Genomic DNA, 19,264 nt, shown 5'->3' with positions numbered 1-19,264 from the left:
ACAGACTATATGGACCGAGATCCCCGGAGATCCGGATCCGGGTGACACCCCCCCCCCCACAGACTATATGGACCGAGGTCCCCGGAGATCCGGATCGGGGTGACACCCCCCACAGACTATATGGACCGAGGTCCCAGGAGATCCGGATCAGGGGACACCCCCATAGACTGTGCGGACCGGGGTCCCCGGAGATCCGGATCAGGGGACACCCCCATAGACTGTGCGCACCGGGGTCCCCGGAGATCCGGATCGGGGTGACACCCCCCACAGACTATATGGACCGAGGTCCCCGGAGATCTGGATCAGGGGACACCCCCATAGACGGTGCGCACCGGGGTCCCCGGAGATCTGTACGGATCGGGGTGACACCCCCATAGACGGTGCGCACCGTGGTCCCCGGAGATCTGTACGGATCGGGGTGACACCCCCATAGACGGTGCGCACCGGGGTCCCCGGAGATCTGTACGGATCGGGGTGACACCCCCATAGACGGTGCGCACCGGGGTCCCCGGAGATCTGTACGGATCGGGGTGACACCCCCATAGACGGTGCGTTCCGGGGTCCCTGGAAACGATCCATAAACTTGGACTGTTCCCATCTCTGACCCGGTTATGTCTGGACTCCCCGGTGCTGGTCGGGGGAACGCGACATCCATGATTTCCCTCTAGGTAGGTGTCTCCGATGATCGGTAGGTGTGCCCGCACAAGGAGGACCCCTCCCGGCACGTGAAGGGTGTGCGGTGTGTGGATGAGAGGCGGTCCGGGGTGTGGAGGGCAGGATGATGCTCGGAGCCTTCATCCCGGCACGTGGACTGACAGTGTACACAGTGCGGAGCTGCCAGGGAGCGGACACCACCGTCCACCGATCACCGACCACCGTACACCGGGGATGGGAGCCCGATGAGCATGTTGTCACTGCAACAGTTCACCACCATTCCGGGGGAGGAGAACTACCGGCCCGTCACCGGCACCGACAGGGTAAGAGCCCCATAGACAGTGCGATATAGAACGGCTCCACCGATATATCAGTGCCATCCGATCCTCTAGTATTGGCTTCACTCCTCGCCTACACTACAGCTATACAGTACACTGCTGGGGTCTCATATACAGTGCTGGGGTCTCTTATATACAGTGCAGTGGTCTCATATACAGTGAAGGGGTCACTTATATACAATGCTGGGTCCTCTTCTATATACAGTGCTGGGGTCTCATATATACACTGCAGGGGTCTCATATACATTGAAGGGGTCACTTATATACAATGCTGGGTCCTATTCTATATACAGTGCTGGGGTCTCTTATATACAGTGCTGGGGTCTCTTTTATACACTGCAGGGGTCTCATATACAGTGAAGGGGTCACTTATATACAATGCTGGGTCCTCTTCTATATACAGTGCTGGGGTCTCATATATACACTGCAGGGGTCTCATATACATTGAAGGGGTCACTTATATACAATGCTGGGTCCTATTCTATATACAGTGCTGGGGTCTCTTATATACAGTGCTGGGGTCTCTTTTATACACTGCAGGGGTCTCATATACAGTGAAGGGGTCACTTATATACAATGCTGGGTCCTCTTCTATATACAGTGCTGGGGTCTCATATATACACTGCAGGGGTCTCATATACATTGAAGGGGTCACTTATATACAATGCTGGGTCCTATTCTATATACAGTGCTGGGGTCTCTTATATACAGTGCTGGGGTCTCTTTTATACACTGCAGGGGTCTCATATACAGTGAAGGGGTCACTTATATACAATGCTGGGTCCTCTTCTATATACAGTGCTGGGGTCTCCTATATACAGTGCAGGGGCCTCCTATATACAGTGCAGGAGTCTCTTATATACAATGCTGGGTCCTCTCCTATATACAGTGCTGGGTCCTCTCCAATATACAGTGCTGGGTCCTCTCCAATATACAGTGCTGGGTCCTCTCCTATATACAGTGCTGGGGTCTCTTATATACAGTGCTGGGTCCTCTCCTATATACATTGCTGGGTCCTCTCCAATATACAGTGCTGGGTCCTCTTCTATATACAGTGTCAGCTCCTCTCCTATATACAGTGCTGGGGCTCTTATATACAGTATTAGGTTCTCTCTTATATACAGTGCTGGGTCCTCTCTTATATACAGTGCCAGCTCCTCTCCTATATACAGTGCTGGGGTCTCTTATATACAGTGATGGGTCCTCTCTTATATTATTATACAGGATTTATATACAGTGTTGGGTCCTCTCTTATATACATTGCTGGGTCCACTTCTATATACAGTGTTGGGTCCTCTCCTATATACAGGCTGGGTCCTCTCTTATATACAGGCTGGGTCCTCTTCTATACACAGTGTTGGGTCCTCTCCTATATACAGGCTGGGTCCTCTCCTATATACAGTGTTGGGTCCTCTCCTATATACTGTGTTGAGTCCTTTCTTATATACAGGCTGGGTCCTCTCCTATATACAGTGTTGGGTCCTCTCCTATATACATTGCTGGGTCCTCTCCTATATACAGGCTGGGTCCTCTCTTGTATACAGTGCTGGCTCCTCTGCTATATACATTGCTGGGTCCTCTCTTATATACAGTGCTGACTCCTCTCCTATATACATTGCTGGGTCCTCTCCTATATACAGTGTTGGGTCCTCTCCTATATACATTGCTGGGTCCTCTCCTATATACAGTGTTGGGTCCTCTCCTATATACAGGCTAAGTCCTCTCTTGTATACAGTGCTGACTCCTCTCCTATATACAGTGTTGGGTCCTCTCCTATATACATTGCTGGGTCCTCTCCTATATACAGTGTTGGGTCCTCTCCTGTATACATTGCTGGGTCCTCTCCTATATACATTGCTGGGTCCTCTCCTATATACAGTGCTGGGTCCTCTCCTATATACAGTGCTGGGTCCTCTCCTATATACAGTGCTGGGTCCTCTCCTATATACGGTGCGTTGGATCCTTGCTTATATACAGTGTTTCATCCTCTCCTATATGCAGCATTGGGTCTTCTGCTGTATACAGCATTAGGGTCCTATCTTGTATACAGTGTTGGGTCCTCTCCTATATACAGTGTTGGATCCTCTCCTATATACAGTGTTGGGTCCTCTCCTATATACAGTGTTGGGTCCTCTCCTATATACAGTGTTGGATCCTCTCCTATATACAGTGTTGGGTTCTCTCCTGTATACAGTGTTGGGTCCTCTCCTATATACAGTGCTGGGTCTTCTCCTATATACAGTGTTGGGTCCTCTCTTATATACAGTGTTGGGTTCTCTCCTGTATACAGTGTTGGGTCCTCTCCTATATACAGTGTTGGGTCTTCTCCTATATACAGTGTTGGGTCCTCTCCTATATACAATATTTTGTCCTCTCCTATATATAGCATTGGATTCTCCCCTTTATTCAGTGTCAGGTCCTCTCCTATTCACAGTGTTGGGTCTTCTCCTATATACAGTGTTGGGTCCTTTCTTATATACAGCATTGGGTTCTCTCTTATATAGTGTTGGGTTCTCTTTTATATACAGCCTTGAGTCATCTCTAATTTACCGTGTTTCATCCTCTCTTATACTCCGTTTTGGGTCCTCTTCTATATACAGTAATGGGTCCTCTCATATACACAGTGTTTCGTCCTCTCCTATATACAGCATTGGATCCTCCTCTTTATACAGCATTGTGTCCTCTCTTATGTAGCGTTGGGTGCTCTCCTATATACAGTGTTGGGTCCTCTCCGATATACAGCCTTGAGCCATCTCTTATATACTGTGTTTCATCCTCTCCTATATACAGTGTTGGGTCCTCTCCTATATACAGTGTCGGGTCCTCTCCTACATATAGTGTCAGGTCCTCTCCTATATACAGTGTTGGATCCTCTACTATATAAAGTGTTGAGTCCTCTCCTATATACAGTGTCGTGTCCTCTGCTATATACAGTGTTGGGTCCTCTCCTATATACAGTGTCGGGTCCTCTCCTACATATAGTGTCAGGTCCTCTCCTATATACAGTGTTGGATCCTCTACTATATAAAGTGTTGAGTCCTCTCCTATATACAGTGTCGTGTCTTCTGCTATATACAGTGTTGGGTCCTCTCCTATATACAGTGTTGTGTGCTCTCCTATATACAGTGTCGGGTCCTCTCCTATATACAGTGTTGGGTCCTCTCCTATATACAGTGGTGGGTCCTCTCCTATATACATTGCTGGGTCCTCTCCTATATACAGTGTTGGGTCCTCTCCTATATACAGAGGTGGGTCCTCTCCTATATACAGTGTCGGGTCCTCTCCTATATACAGCGTCGGGTCCTCTCCTATATCCAGTGTTGGGTCCTCTCCTATATACAGTGTCGGGTCCTCTCCTATATACAGTGTCAGGTCCTCTCCTATATACACTGTTGGGTCCTCTCCTATATATAGTGTTGGGCCCTCTCCTTTATACAGTGTTGGGTCCTCTCCTATATACAGTGTCTGGTACTCTCCTATACAGTGTGTTGGAGCCTCTCCTATATACAGTGTTGGGTCCTCTCCTATATACAGTGTTGGGTCCTTGTCTGTCATACATCACTGGTTCCATTCCTATTGTGTGTTGCTGGGTCCTATCTAATAGTTCAGTTTAAACTCCACTCCCATAGTACATTGCTGTGTTCTCATCTATTGTACAGTGCACTCTCCTCTAATATCGTACATTGCTGGGTCCTCTCCCAGAGTACAAGTCATGAGCCACTCCTATTATACAGTTCTGGGTCCTCTCCTATTATACAGTTCTGGGTCCTCTCCTATAATACAGTGCTGGGTCCTCATATATAGTACAGTGTTGGGGTCCTCTCCTCTAGTACAGTGTTGGGGACCTCTCTTATAGTACAGTGTTGGGGTCCTCTCCTCTAGTACAGTGTTGGGGTCCTCTCCTCTAGTACAGTGTTGGGGTCCTCTCCTCTAGTACAGTGTTGGAGCCTTCTCCTATTATACAGTTCTGGGTCCTCTCCTCTAGTACAGGACATTCTCCTCTAGTGTAATACAGTGCTGGGTCCTCATATATAGTACAGTGTTGGGGTCCTCTCCTCTAGAACAGTGTTGGGGTCCTCTCCTATAGTACAGTGTTGGGGTCCTCTCCTCTAGTACAGTGTTAGGGTCCTCTCCTATTATACAGTTCTGGGTCCTCTCCTCTAGTACAGGACATTCTCCTCTAGTGTAATACAGTGCTGGGTCCTCATATATAGTACAGTGTTGGGGTCCTCTCCTCTAGAACAGTGTTGGGGTCCTCTCCTATAGTACAGTGTTGGGGTCCTCTCCTCTAGTACAGTGTTGGGGTCCTCTCCTCTAGAACAGTGTTGGGGTCCTCTCCTATAGTACAGTGTTGGGGTCCTCTCCTCTAGTACAGTGTTGGGGTCCTCTCCTATAGTACAGTGTTGGGGTCCTCTCCTCTAGTACAGTGTTGGGGTCCTCTCCTATAGTACAGTGTTGGGGTCCTCTCCTCTAGTACAGTGTTGGGGGTCCTCTCCTATTGTACAGTGTTGGGGTCCTCTCCTATAGTACAGTGTTGGGGTCCTCTCCTCTAGTACAGTGTTGGGGTCCTCTCCTCTAGTACAGTGTTGGAGCCTTCTCCTATTATACAGTTCTGGGTCCTCTCCTCTAGTACAGGACATTCTCCTCTAGTGTAATACAGTGCTGGGTCCTCATATATAGTACAGTGTTGGGGTCCTCTCCTCTAGAACAGTGTTGGGGTCCTCTCCTATAGTACAGTGTTGGGGTCCTCTCCTCTAGTACAGTGTTAGGGTCCTCTCCTATTATACAGTTCTGGGTCCTCTCCTCTAGTACAGGACATTCTCCTCTAGTGTAATACAGTGCTGGGTCCTCATATATAGTACAGTGTTGGGGTCCTCTCCTCTAGAACAGTGTTGGGGTCCTCTCCTATAGTACAGTGTTGGGGTCCTCTCCTCTAGTACAGTGTTGGGGTCCTCTCCTCTAGAACAGTGTTGGGGTCCTCTCCTATAGTACAGTGTTGGGGTCCTCTCCTCTAGTACAGTGTTGGGGTCCTCTCCTATAGTACAGTGTTGGGGTCCTCTCCTCTAGTACAGTGTTGGGGGTCCTCTCCTATTGTACAGTGTTGGGGTCCTCTCCTATAGTACAGTGTTGGGGTCCTCTCCTCTAGTACATTGTTGGGGTCCAATCCTCTAGTACAGTGTTGGGGTCCTCTCCTCTAGTACAGTGTTGGGGTCCTCTGCTCTAGTACAGTGCTGGGTCCTCATATATAGTACAGTGTTGGGGTCCTCTCCTCTAGTACAGTGTTGGGGTCCTCTCCTCTAGTACAGTGTTAGGGTCCTCTCCTCTAGAACAGTGTTTGGGTCCTCTCCTCTAGTACAGTGTTAGGGTCCTCTCCTATTATACAGTTCTGGGTCCTCTCCTCTAGTACAGGACATTCTCCTCTAGTATAATACAGTGCTGGGTCCTCATATATAGTACAGTGTTGGGGTCCTCTCCTCTAGTACAGTGTTGGGGTCCTCTCCTCTAGTACAGTGTTGGGGTCCTCTCCTCTAGTACAGTGTTGGAGTCCTCTCCTATTATACAGTTCTGGGTCCTCTCCTATTATACAGTTCTGGGTCCTCTCCTCTAGTACAGGACATTCTCCTCTAGTATAATACAGTGCTGGGTCCTCAGATATAGTACAGTGTTGGGGTCTTCTCCTCTAGTACAGTGTTGGGGTCCTCTCCTCTAGTATAGTGTAGGGCTCCTCTCCTCTAGTACAGTGTTGGGGTCCTCTCCTCTAGTACAGTGTTGGGGTCCAATCCTCAAGTACAGTGTTGGGATCCTCTCCTATAGTACAGTGTTGGGGTCCTCTCCTCTAGTACAGTGTTGGTGTCCAATCCTCTAGTACAGTGTTGGGGTCCTCTCCTCTAGTACAGTGTTGGGGTCCTCTCCTCTAGTACAGTGTTGGAGCCTTCTCCTATTATACAGCTCTGGGTCCGCTCCTATTATACAGTTCTAGTACAGGACATTCTCCTCTAGTATAATACAGTGCTGGGTCCTCATATATAGTACAGTGTTGGGGTCCTCTCCTCTAGAACAGTGTTGGGGTCCTCTCCTATAGTACAGTGTTGGGGTCCTCTCCTCCAGTACAGTGTTGGGGTCCTCTCCTCTAGTACAGTGTTGGGGTCCTCTCCTATAGTACAGTGTTGGGGTCCTCTCCTCTAGTACAGTGTTGGGGTCCTCTCCTCTAGTACAGTGTTGGGGGTCCTCTCCTATAGTACAGTGTTGGGGTCCTCTCCTATAGTACAGTGTTGGGGTCCTCTCCTCTAGTACATTGTTGGGGTCCTCTCCTCTAGTACAGTGTTGGGGTCCTCTCCTCTAGTACAGTGTTGGGGTCCTCTCCTCTAGTACAGTGTTGGGATCCAATCCTCTAGTACAGTGTTGGGGTCCTCTCCTCTAGTACAGTGCTGGGTCCTCATATATAGTACAGTGTTGGGGTCCTCTCCTCTAGTACAGTGTTGGGGTCCTCTCCTCTAGTACAGTGTTGGGGTCCTCTCCTCTAGTACAGTGTTGGGGTCCTCTCCTCTAGTACAGTGTTAGGGTCCTCTCCTCTAGAACAGTGTTTGGGTCCTCTCCTCTAGTACAGTGTTAGGGTCCTCTCCTATTATACAGTTCTGGGTCCTCTCCTCTAGTACAGGACATTCTCCTCTAGTATAATACAGTGCTGGGTCCTCATATATAGTACAGTGTTGGGGTCCTCTCCTCTAGTACAGTGTTGGGGTCCTCTCCTATAGTACAGTGTTGGGGTCCTCTCCTCTAGTACATTGTTGGGGTCCTCTCCTCTAGTACAGTGTTGGGGTCCTCTCCTCTAGTACAGTGTTGGGGTCCTCTCCTCTAGTACAGTGTTGGGATCCAATCCTCTAGTACAGTGTTGGGGTCCTCTCCTCTAGTACAGTGCTGGGTCCTCATATATAGTACAGTGTTGGGGTCCTCTCCTCTAGTACAGTGTTGGGGTCCTCTCCTCTAGTACAGTGTTGGGGTCCTCTCCTCTAGTACAGTGTTGGGGTCCTCTCCTCTAGTACAGTGTTAGGGTCCTCTCCTCTAGAACAGTGTTTGGGTCCTCTCCTCTAGTACAGTGTTAGGGTCCTCTCCTATTATACAGTTCTGGGTCCTCTCCTCTAGTATAGGACATTCTCCTCTAGTATAATACAGTGCTGGGTCCTCATATATAGTACAGTGTTAGGGTCCTCTCCTCTAGTACAGTGTTGGGGTCCTCTCCTCTAGTACAGTGTTGGGGTCCTCTCCTCTAGTACAGTGTTGGAGTCCTCTCCTATTATACAGTTCTGGGTCCGCTCCTATTATACAGTTCTAGTACAGGACATTCTCCTCTAGTATAATACAGTGCTGGGTCCTCATATATAGTACAGTGTTAGGGTCCTCTCCTATTATACAGTTCTGGGTCCTCTCCTCTAGTACAGGACATTCTCCTCTAGTATAATACAGTGCTGGGTCCTCATATATAGTACAGTGTTGGGGTCCTCTCCTCTAGTACAGTGTTGGGGTCCTCTCCTCTAGTACAGTGTTGGGGTCCTCTCCTCTAGTACAGTGTTGGAGTCCTCTCCTATTATACAGTTCTGGGTCCACTCCTATTATACAGTTCTAGTACAGGACATTCTCCTCTAGTATAATACAGTGCTGGGTCCTCAGATATAGTACAGTGTTGGGGTCTTCTCCTCTAGTACAGTGTTGGGGTCCTCTCCTCTAGTATAGTGTAGGGCTCCTCTCCTCTAGTACAGTGTTGGGGTCCTCTCCTCTAGTACAGTGTTGGGGTCCAATCCTCAAGTACAGTGTTGGGATCCTCTCCTATAGTACAGTGTTGGGGTCCTCTCCTCTAGTACAGTGTTGGTGTCCAATCCTCTAGTACAGTGTTGGGGTCCTCTCCTCTAGTACAGTGTTGGGGTCCTCTCCTCTAGTACAGTGTTGGAGCCTTCTCCTATTATACAGTTCTGGGTCCTCTCCTATTATACAGTTCTGGGTCCTCTCCTCTAGTACAGGACATTCTCCTCTAGTATAATACAGTGCTGGGTCCTCATATATAGTACAGTGTTGGGGTCCTCTCCTCTAGAACAGTGTTGTGGTCCTCTCCTCTAGTACAGTGTTGGGGTCCTCTCCTCTAGTACAGTGTTGGGGTCCTCTCCTCTAGTACAGTGTTGGGGTCCTCTCCTCTAGTACAAGTGCTAGTTCCTTTACTTTCTATCTTTTTTAGTGTATTCTTTACTTATACACTTTGCATGCAGACAGGACTAAGTGGCTGTGGTATGTAAGGTTGGTTCCTCTCCTGTAATGCAGTGTTGGATCCTCTGCTATAGTATAGTGCTGGATCCCATCCTATAGAACAGTGCTGGGTCTTCTTGGGTAGTACAGTGCCATCTCCCCTCCTCCAGTACAGTGCTGGGTCTTCTTGTGTAGTACAGTGCCATCTCCCCTCCTCCAGTACAGTGCTGGGTCTTCTTGTGTAGTACAGTGCCATCTCCCCTCCTCCAGTAAAGAAAGAAAACATTTTGCCTTCAGTTACACTAATACCTTTTGATGCTCACAGACGTTTTGGTGGGTTGCTGCACCCCAAATATTATTACTCCTGCAAAGCTTTGTTAATGCCCCCTGGTACATCCATGTCTACACATAGCATGAGCTGCACCCAGTTTTTTGTTGCTATTACCTAACTGTCTACCCAGTGTGACAATACCCTCTAATCCATTGCTTGTCAACTCTTCAGCTTAAAGGGGGCCCCTGACATAACCAAAGGGCCCCACATAAGGGGGTTGATTTACTAAAGCCAAGTAGACTGTACACTTTGCAAGTGAAGTTGCACTCTGCAACGGCATTGGCTCCAGAGCTTAGTAAATGACTTCCATCATCCAATCATATGCAGGCACAAATGCTGCTTTTTTATTTCCCTAGTAACTGATTTTCTTTGCAAAGTGAAGCTTCACCTCATTTACTAAGCTCTGGTGCAAATGTCAGAGTACAACTGCACTTGCAAAGTGCACTGTCAATTTGCCTAAATAAACCCCATGATGTTCAGTAAATGTAATGCTCCTGAGAACTGTCAGAAGCTGCAGACCTCATAGAGGAAATGAGGGTCAGAGAGTGTGGACAGGAGGATACATCTTTGGCTGGGGATATGCTGCAGAAGACAAAATGAAACTGGGAACTTGTTACATGAGGATAGTAGAGATCAATACTATTACCCTAATAAATGTTCCCACTACAGACTGCTGAGTTCTGAGAGCCACACATGCTATACCAAAGGGCCGCATACGGCCCTTGGGCCACAGGTTGGGCACTGGGGCTCTAAACTATAAACACACATAAATCATTTTTACAAAACTTATTCACATCTGCAGCAACTTGTAAAGTGCCTGTGTACATATCCAGCAGTCCAGATCCATGCTCTTTGCTGTATATTAGTAGTCCTGTAGAGTTGGGATCTAGAAGGGATGGACTGTGTGAAGTGATTACAAAAATGTATTATTGTATATTACAGTTAATCGGAGTGTTTGTTTCAGAAAGTCAGATGCAGAAATGTGTCCCAGATCACAATGCCTGGAGCGGGATGTTAAATGCCCTCATTATATTCCATTACCTCCAGACAGAGACGTGACTTTATTGACTGTAAAGGCAGAACAGAGCCCAACAAGAGGCAGCGATCTGTTATATATTGTTAGCGAGTACAGCGACCGTGCTGGAAAGGAGCTGTACGTCTTCATTGGGAATAATGGACAGAGTGTGAGGGATGAATGGCTGAATAGTCAGAACTTTGTGTGAATATGATCCCCACCAATCACATGGCTCTGTGAAACAGCTGATGGAGACATATGGGAGCAATCGATGGGATCTGGTTGACACATGTCATCAGATCAGGATATTATAGCAGGGATTGTGTGTGGTTAAATAATGAATGCACATTGAATGCATCCTATAGAGTAAGAGGCATTCAGCATTGGGTGTATACAGTACTGCTGCAGGAAGCATCATTTTCTGAATGGTAATATTTCAAATTCCTATAGACTAGCAATAGTTCACATTCCTGATAAATGATATATTCATCTGTACTGTGGCTCATCCAGCACCTTCCAGCATACACAACTTATTTTATATTCTTGCCTTTGCCTAGCTACTTAGAGTTAAAGCAGTACTGAACCCAAAAGCAAAGGTTGTATACATTGCAGGTGGTGGTGGTTGTATTAGTTTTCTTTTTTAGGCTTTCTTTCTTTTATTTTCACCTGCTGATCCTGCCACTAAGCAGGGTGGATAGTATTTAAATCAAGTTGAAAAAGGTTTGATTTAAATCAAATTTTTTAAAGAGCAACTGTTATCTCTGTCCCGCAGCAGCTCCTCCTCTGACCCTCTGTTGACTCAACGACAGTCCCATTCACTTTAATGGGGCGGCTGGTGATGCAGCAGTGATACAACAAGGTGAGGGACGTGGCGGCAACACTTGAATGGATGCCCGTTAACAGGTGCTGGATCTAAAATGACAGGTGCTCTTTAATTGTAAGGCATACAACTCATTCTTGCTGGTAGTTAGAATCTTTAGTATTTGCAAATCAAATGAAGGTTTCCTTTTTAGAGTAATAAGTTGTTAGGATAGTAAAACAGCGATATCAGAACAGATTTTAGGTTAATCACACATAATTGGAGAACTACTCAAATTCTCTTTTATTTCATGTTTTTTCTCATGGTTACTGTGAAATTGTGTGAATGCATCAATGCAGTGCATGGTATCGCAGCTTGCTGAGCTTGGATTCATTGAATGAGTTTACCAAAAATGTAAATATTGCAGAATATACAGCCTCATGCTACATAACTAAGCTCCATTTCATGCTGAATAAACTAAATTATTAATGTATCTTAAATAGAAAACTATCTTTAGATGGATTTTTACTCCAAAAGCATTTTATTAAAATAAATTTGATAAAAATAAAATAAACCCGATTTAAATAAAAAAAACTGATTTAAATTTTTAAAAATCCGATTAAAAAAAACATGTATTTTTATCCACCCTGCCAGTAAGTCTGTTGTTTTTCAGCAGAACAAGCTGTCCTGCAGATGTGGAAGTTAGAGGGGTTGAGACATACCATTTAACACTGACAGGGGTACTTACGATGATCAGCTTTAATTTATTTATGGAAACACTTTATCAAAAAGGAACAAAAATGTTTGCTGTAACTCCTTAGAAAGTGTTATCTGGAGGTTGGCTTCAGTTTGTTAGTGTATTTAAATCTGCTAGTCCAGTGAACACTCCCCTCCCCCTAAACTGACAATGCTGCTGTCAAAAGGTGTCTCTGTTGCTCCTTCATGCAGAGTGGAGGCACTCTAATACAGGAGGTGTGTTAATGGCCAGATCGCCAGGTGAAAACAGAGGGGGAAAAAGCCTAAAAAAGAAAACTATTGCAGCCACCGCATCTAAGGATTAGAATGCTGTAATATGTTCCAATCCAATACATTTTTGGGTTAATACCTCTGTAATTTCCCCAAAAAAAGTCTCTGCTGTTAGATTTGAGGAGTATATATATATATATATATATATATATATAATAAAATTATTAAAACGATGTATTCAAAATATATATATATAGATTTGAGGAGTATATATATACATATATATATATATAGTGTGTGTATGTATATATATATATATATATATATGTATGTTTTATTTATATGTGTATATATATAACACATATATGTATATATATATATATATATATATATATATATATATATATGTATATATATATGTGTATGTTATGTATATATATATATATATATATATATATATATATATATATATATAATATAAAATAAATCAGCAGAAAGCATGCCTTGCTGATGATGTTTCCACATATTGAAATAACTATATCTGCTAAAAGTTACACTGGTGCTATATAAATCCTGTATAATATGGTAGTAATAATAACATTCACGAGTATGTTTAAAAATGTATATACTGCAAATATTTTAGGTATTATGTTCTGGTCTGCCAACAATTTTCATTTTCCTTTTTCTATTTCTTTTATTTAATGTTGTTATTTTTGGCTCAGTGTTTATACTTCTTTTTTCCTTGGTGCAGGTTATCAGTGGCATGCGTTGTTCTTCTGTTATTTCCATCTTGCCTTTCCACATGTGTTTCTGAAATTAAACAATGTTACGTTCTGTAGGATTGTGACGCGATACTCCTGTGAAAACATTTGCCAAAATAATAGTGTGGCCGAATGAAGTATTTTTGGTCAGAATGAACAGAAAGGGTTTTGTATTTTGAAGGCAAGTTGTGTAAAGTTATCCGTTATAATGTATACACTTTTCATGTTTTAAATATAAGATAACGTTCTACAACTCACCTATAACATACAAAGCCCTTTCGTTCTATCTAATAATTCTTGATTTGGACAAGCTACTATTTTGGCAATTGTTCATGTATTTACCGACTGTTCACAGCAGCTGTATTGTAGTATTGGTTGTCACAGTGTAGTATTGGATAATTAACAGAGAATATCTAGTAACTGTTTTTTTTTTTTTAAATGCCCAGCAAATCAAGAGTAGTTAAGACAGGGATATGTAGGAAGAGACCTGTATGTAAATACTTCCACATCTGTACACAATAGGAGGTATCTAGAATGTTTACATACAACTGCAGCCTTTTTTTATTAACCACTTTAGGGTAGGTGTGTAAATCTCTCCCTGACAGCAGCAGCAGCAAAGGATTGTCTGTCCTTAGTGCTCATTGATAGTCTTCTAGCCAAAGCAGCCAATGTGGGGATTGGGAAGACAGCTCCTGGAAGAGGAAAGGCTGCCCATATCACTAGGGTGATTTATTAAAGGAGAATTGCCCGGCTTCACTTTTTGGAGATTTTTCTGACATTTTTTAGCTTTTGAAGTGCGAGTCATCACTTTTATGTTTAAGAAGAGTTTTAAACCACTTAAAGTGTTGTTTTTAATGGCAGAGTAACTTGTATAAATACCATTGTATTTTGTGGTGCTATTAGAGTTAAAGCGGTATCAATCCCAAAAACAAAAATGTAATGTATTGCAGCTTACTGATCCTTACGGCCCCTTTCACAAGGTGGTTAGATTTCAGCTTTTAGCTGCATTTAGAGGAACTCATTTATTGCAGCTAAATGCAGACAATGCATCTCTATAGCTCCATTCACACAGTGCGTTTAGCAACGTTTTCATAAGATATGGTTTTATGCGTTTAGGAAAAATAAGGTTGACAGCGTCCAGGAGCGATGTACCACAGCTATCTGTACATAAATGCAGTTAATCGCAATACAAAGAAAAAATAAGTAAACAGTTGCATTAGAAAAGACAAGAATTTACTACTGCAGCTAAACGCAGATTGTGTATATGCGAATGCATGTACACTCACATAAACGTGTGTAAAGGCAGATAAACGCAATGTACAAACGCGAGTAATCTCTGTGCCAGGAGTGTTGGATTTCCAAAATAAAAAAACATGCATTTACAAGCAGCAGAGCCGCCACCCGTTTGAAAGAGGCCTAAATATGATGGCTGCATTCGTTTTCTTTTATAAGCTTTTTTCTATTATTTTATCTTGTGATCTGGCCAGTAAGTCTGGTATTTTTCAACTTACTTAAAAAGACCAAACTATCCAGCAAAAGTGTCAGTTAGAGGGTTGAGACAAACCATTCGTCCTTGACTTTTCCGCTATGGGAAACACCCATGGAAAGCTGGTTTTCCACATTGCATTCTGATTTGAATGAGCCCGTACTGCACAGTTGTTGCTAGATCTAAGGGAGATTGTACAATAAGATTGCAATGTGTGTGATGTGCTTTAGTCTGGACCAGGGGTCTCCAAACTTTCTAACCAAAGGGCCAGTTTACTGGCTTTCAGACTTTAGGAGGGCTAGACCGTGGCCATTGGGAGTATAATTGTCCTACTTCATTGGGAGTAAACAATGCATCTTTGACATTAGGGGAGGAATAGCGCCCTATTCTTGGTCTAAGTTGGAGAAATAGTGCCCCAACGTTGGTGTCAGTGGGTAGAATAGTTCCCCGTTGTTGGTGTCAGTGGGAGAAATAGTGCCCCATGGTTTGTTTCAGTGAGAGGAATAGTGCCCAATTGGTGTGAATGGGAGGAACAGTGCCCCATCATTGGTGTCAATGGGAGGAATAGTGACTGTTGTTGATGTCAGTAGCAGGAATTATGCCTCCTTGTTGGTGTCGGTGGGAGGAATAGTGTCTTGTATCAGTGGGAGAAAAAGTGCCCCAAGGGCTGGATAAGGGCAAGCAAAGGGCCGCATCCAGCCCCTGGGCCATAGTTCAGAGACCACTGGTGTGGACAAAATGGGCAGAGACATGATCCTTCAATTAGTAAACTGCCATATGTTTAAGTGTTCTTTTCTTGGGCACAATTTCCCTTCCAGTTGGTGCTTGTTATTTTATTTATTTATTTTGTGATCTAATCAGCCATAAGGAATGGAAAATGTTGCCCTCTCAGTCTGGAAAACTATTGAAAAGGAACTGACACACTTTGTACAAACATTCATAGCTCGTCACATGGCAGCTTGTACTCATGACAGAATTCGCTTGGCAGGGAATGTGTTAAACATCTGGGGGTTTCCCGTTTGCATCCAAAAAAACCCTAAACTGTAAGGTTTCCTCATTAGAGTCCAGTTTGATGACTTGGGGCTGACAGATATGTAATCCTTCCTCTTTTTTTCCATGACCCCTAAAAATAGCAGCCAAGATGAGATTTCATATTCCCCCCAAATGACTGTCTACCGTCACCCAATAACGCCTGAGTGGAAAGTCTGATTGCAGAAATACCTCTGTATAAATAGACAGGGTGCGTTCAGTGTTTTGTATCAAGTCACTCAAGTCTTATCTCTCCTGAATCCTGACATAATTGGAAGTTATTTCCTTTCAATAGATCTGTATTGACACATTTTTGCATTTAGAAGATACAGTTGCAACTGCAGTCATGCATACAGGTAGAAGCATTGAATCAATGACAGACAATTCAAGTGTGGTCGTGCGTAAAACAGTAAAACCGCAACAAGTGTCAATATAACTGGTATATCCGAAGGTACACAGATCATGTCATAACAATCATATAATATGGATAATATGAGAAAAACCATACGCCTATAACACGAAACTAGGCATTGGTGAAGGAGATGTCTGTATATAAAATCGACTGAGCAAAGGATCAAACAGACGAATATATAAGAACAAACCATAAATCGTCACTGTGGGAGAGCTAAGAAGAGGAAAGGAAAATGAGAAGAAAAAAAAAAGGGGGGGGGGGGGAATATAGGAACACCAGAAAGAAATATAGGGGAGGACATCAAGAGCACCCGAGCCCGAGCTACAGGGGTCTCTATAGCAACTCGAAACTGGCCATTGATATAGAAAGATGGGCATGTTGGATCCACAGAGTCCATATTTTAAGGAATTTCTCATGGGTATCTAAAAGAATGCCGGAGAGTTTTTCAATGACATTAATTGGGAATTATTTCAGTAGGGAAGCCAAACAGTTGTGGGGGCTTCTGGTCTTCCTGCGTTCAGGACTGTGTGAATGTGTGAGCATCAGCAGCTTTAATGCACTTTACTGTAGTCAGATCAGTTAAGAGGGGATTTTTTATTGGTTGCTGTGGATTAATGCAGTTCACATTCCCATTGCTTTTTTTACTTAATGGGGTTGATTTACTATAGGAGTACTGCATATTCAGTTTGCAAGGGAACATTCACCACCAGTGAATGTGGTGAAAATTGACCTTGACCCTATTACAACCAAGTAAAATAGCAGGATTTTGCTTGCACATGATTGGATGATAGAAATCAGCAGAGCTGCGCCTCATTCATCAGATAAACAAGTAAATATCTTATTTTCCTTTGAGACTGTTTCACACATGCGGCAGTGTCTATTGCCCTCTGAAAAATGATCTGTGGTGGATTGCTTTTCAGAAGGAGGTAGCGCAAGGGCTGCCAGGTATTCAGGCGATCCCACCGCCTCCTAAATGTCTGCTTTTTTTGTTTTAAATGCCAAGGTGGATTTTGTTTTAAAATACACACCACAAGCGTGATCCAAGCAGTATCTCACAGGTTCTGCATACTCCAACCAACCTTAACAGGCATGCTTGACAGGCAGTACCAGCCAAGTTAAAGATTATTAGAGATTCTATTTTTTTATTATTATTATTATTATTATACAGTATTTATATAGCACCAAAGGGTTTGCTCAGCGCTGTACAGTAGCAAGGGGGACATAACATGAGACAAGACAGTAACAATACACTACACGAGGGGTTCGAGGGCCCTGCTCTTTCAAGCTTACAATCTAGGAGGGAGGGGAAGGTGGCACAGGAGGAGATGGCTGTGGGGGATGGAGTGGTGGGAGGAGTGGAGGAGGTTAATTGTTAGGTGAGGTCGGGTGTTAGGTGAGGTTGGGGTAGGCTTCCCTGAAGAGGAGGGTTTTCAGGGTGCGCCTGAAGGTGAGGAGGGTAGGTGACATTCTGATGGATTGGGGTAGGGAGTTCCAGAGGATGGGGGAGGTCCTAGAGAAGTCCTGCAATCGGGCGTGGGAGGAGGAGACCAGGGAGCTAGAGAGCACTTTTACTGCTTTTACTGTAAAGAAGTCTTTTCGTATGCATAGGATAAACTTCTTTTCCTTTAGGTGCAAAGAGCACCTCCTTGCTATTTGCAGCTAGCATCACTAAGTTTAATATATGGAATATTTATGTCTTTATACAAGATGATAAACCCCCAATTTAATAGTCACTTCTGAAGAAGGAATACATTCATTTAGGTTAATCCTTTACCATAGAAGATATTCTCAATGCTGTCATTTTATTTTAGTTGGCCTTCTCTGCACTGTCTCCAGTTTTTGTGAGCTAGAGCCCAAAACTGAGGTTTTATTGATACATTGTTCAGGGGCAAGATGCCAAAGTAGTGGAGAATACTCTCATCTTCGTATTAAATTTAGTGAAGATTCACCTAAATTATCCAATCACATTAGAAAGCAAATTTCCTTTTATTTTTTTCATCTGCTCATAACTGTATATTGAAGGTGAACACAGCTGCAGTTTATTGAGTGAAGATTCTCAGCTCCTTTAGTAAATCAGCCTTTATGTCTCTTTATTTTGAGCCCATACTTCTTTTAATACAAGAAAGTGACCTGTTTGCACTAGCTGCACATTGGCATGGCATACTGTTATTAGGTCTATAATCTACCGAAACACCCAGATCCTTCGTCTCTCCAATTGACTCACCAATATGTACTCCACTACATTATATGTGTATAGGTTCACATGTATCAGTACAAGCAAAACTGTGCCCATTCCAGAACAGGCAAGGTTAGGGATATATAAAATTATTAAAAATGTAAGTGCAAGTAAATTGGGGGTGGATCAGTGTGAGGTGAGGTGTCTAGTTAAGGAAGGATGGATGTCATTGGGGGAAAGAGATTTCTGGATGGAGATGGAGAGAGGCACACAGAGGTAGAGGTGTGTAGCTAGGGAGGGGTTGGTGTCATTAGAGAGAAGAGGTGTCTGGATGGAGAGGAAGGAATAAACACAGTGGTAGAGGTGTGTGGTCAGGACAGGGTAGATGTCAATGGAGGGAGAGGTGTCTGGATGGAGAAGGAGGAATGAACACGAGGGTAAATATGTGTGGCCAGGGAGGGGTGGATGTTGGGGGAGAGGTGTTTGGATGGATAGAGAAGCGAGAAGCTCAGTATATCCTCAGCACACCATGGATCTCCTGAATGGGTCCAAAGCTTTATTCAGCGATCACACCATAATTATAAAAGCAATGTTTTGGAGCCACAAAGGACCTCTTCATCAGGCACCAGTAAGGGGCCATGTGTGTCTTTGAAACGTTGCCTTCATAACTATGATGTGATCACTGAATAAAGCTTTGGACCCATTCTGAAGATCCTTGCTGGTGACATACTTCTCGCTTTGGATATCTTTGATTTCCAGCTGATGATCGCTGATGATCGCTGAAGCACCCATTTATACCCACAGCCCTTTTAGGATAGGGAAGAATGAATACGGGGATAGATCTGTGTGTCCAGGCTAGGGTGGATGTCATTGTGGGGAGAGGTATCTGGATGGATTATAAAGGGAAACTTCTAATTTTTAGCCGGAACCATGTTTTTCTTTGAATCATTTTTCATAGATTTTTCCTGAAATTTCCTCCTCAGTAGAACAGTACAAATAACAAGATGAAAGTATTTTTTTTACCTTTTGCAACTTTTCTGGTATCTGTTCACCATTGTCAGG

The 19,264-nt window shown here is 44.0% G+C and overlaps 1 protein-coding gene across 2 annotated transcripts in view; it reads left to right on the top strand.

Annotated features, from left to right (window-relative positions):
* The first annotated feature begins 763 nt into the window (after nt 1-763).
* The window catches only part of CORIN (corin, serine peptidase), a 329,820-nt gene continuing 311,319 nt past the window's right edge, over nt 764-19,264 (top strand). Inside the window, exons 1-2 of one of the 2 annotated variants that reach the window (XM_089657303.1) lie at nt 764-840; nt 875-977. In XM_089657303.1, the coding sequence (XP_089513429.1) occupies nt 779-840; nt 875-977 (165 nt within the window). In that variant the 5' untranslated portion in view covers nt 764-778. Of the gene's footprint in view, nt 978-19,264 lie in introns of both variants that reach the window. The other variant, XM_089657302.1, reaches the window with a different exon arrangement.

The sequence above is a fragment of the Staurois parvus genome, unplaced genomic scaffold (assembly GCF_062004578.1).
Source record: "Staurois parvus isolate SC_StPar_1 unplaced genomic scaffold, SC_StPar_1.0 ptg000980l, whole genome shotgun sequence".
Lineage (NCBI taxonomy): Eukaryota > Metazoa > Chordata > Amphibia > Anura > Ranidae > Staurois > Staurois parvus.
This window is presented reverse-complemented; position numbering and strand designations above follow the sequence as displayed.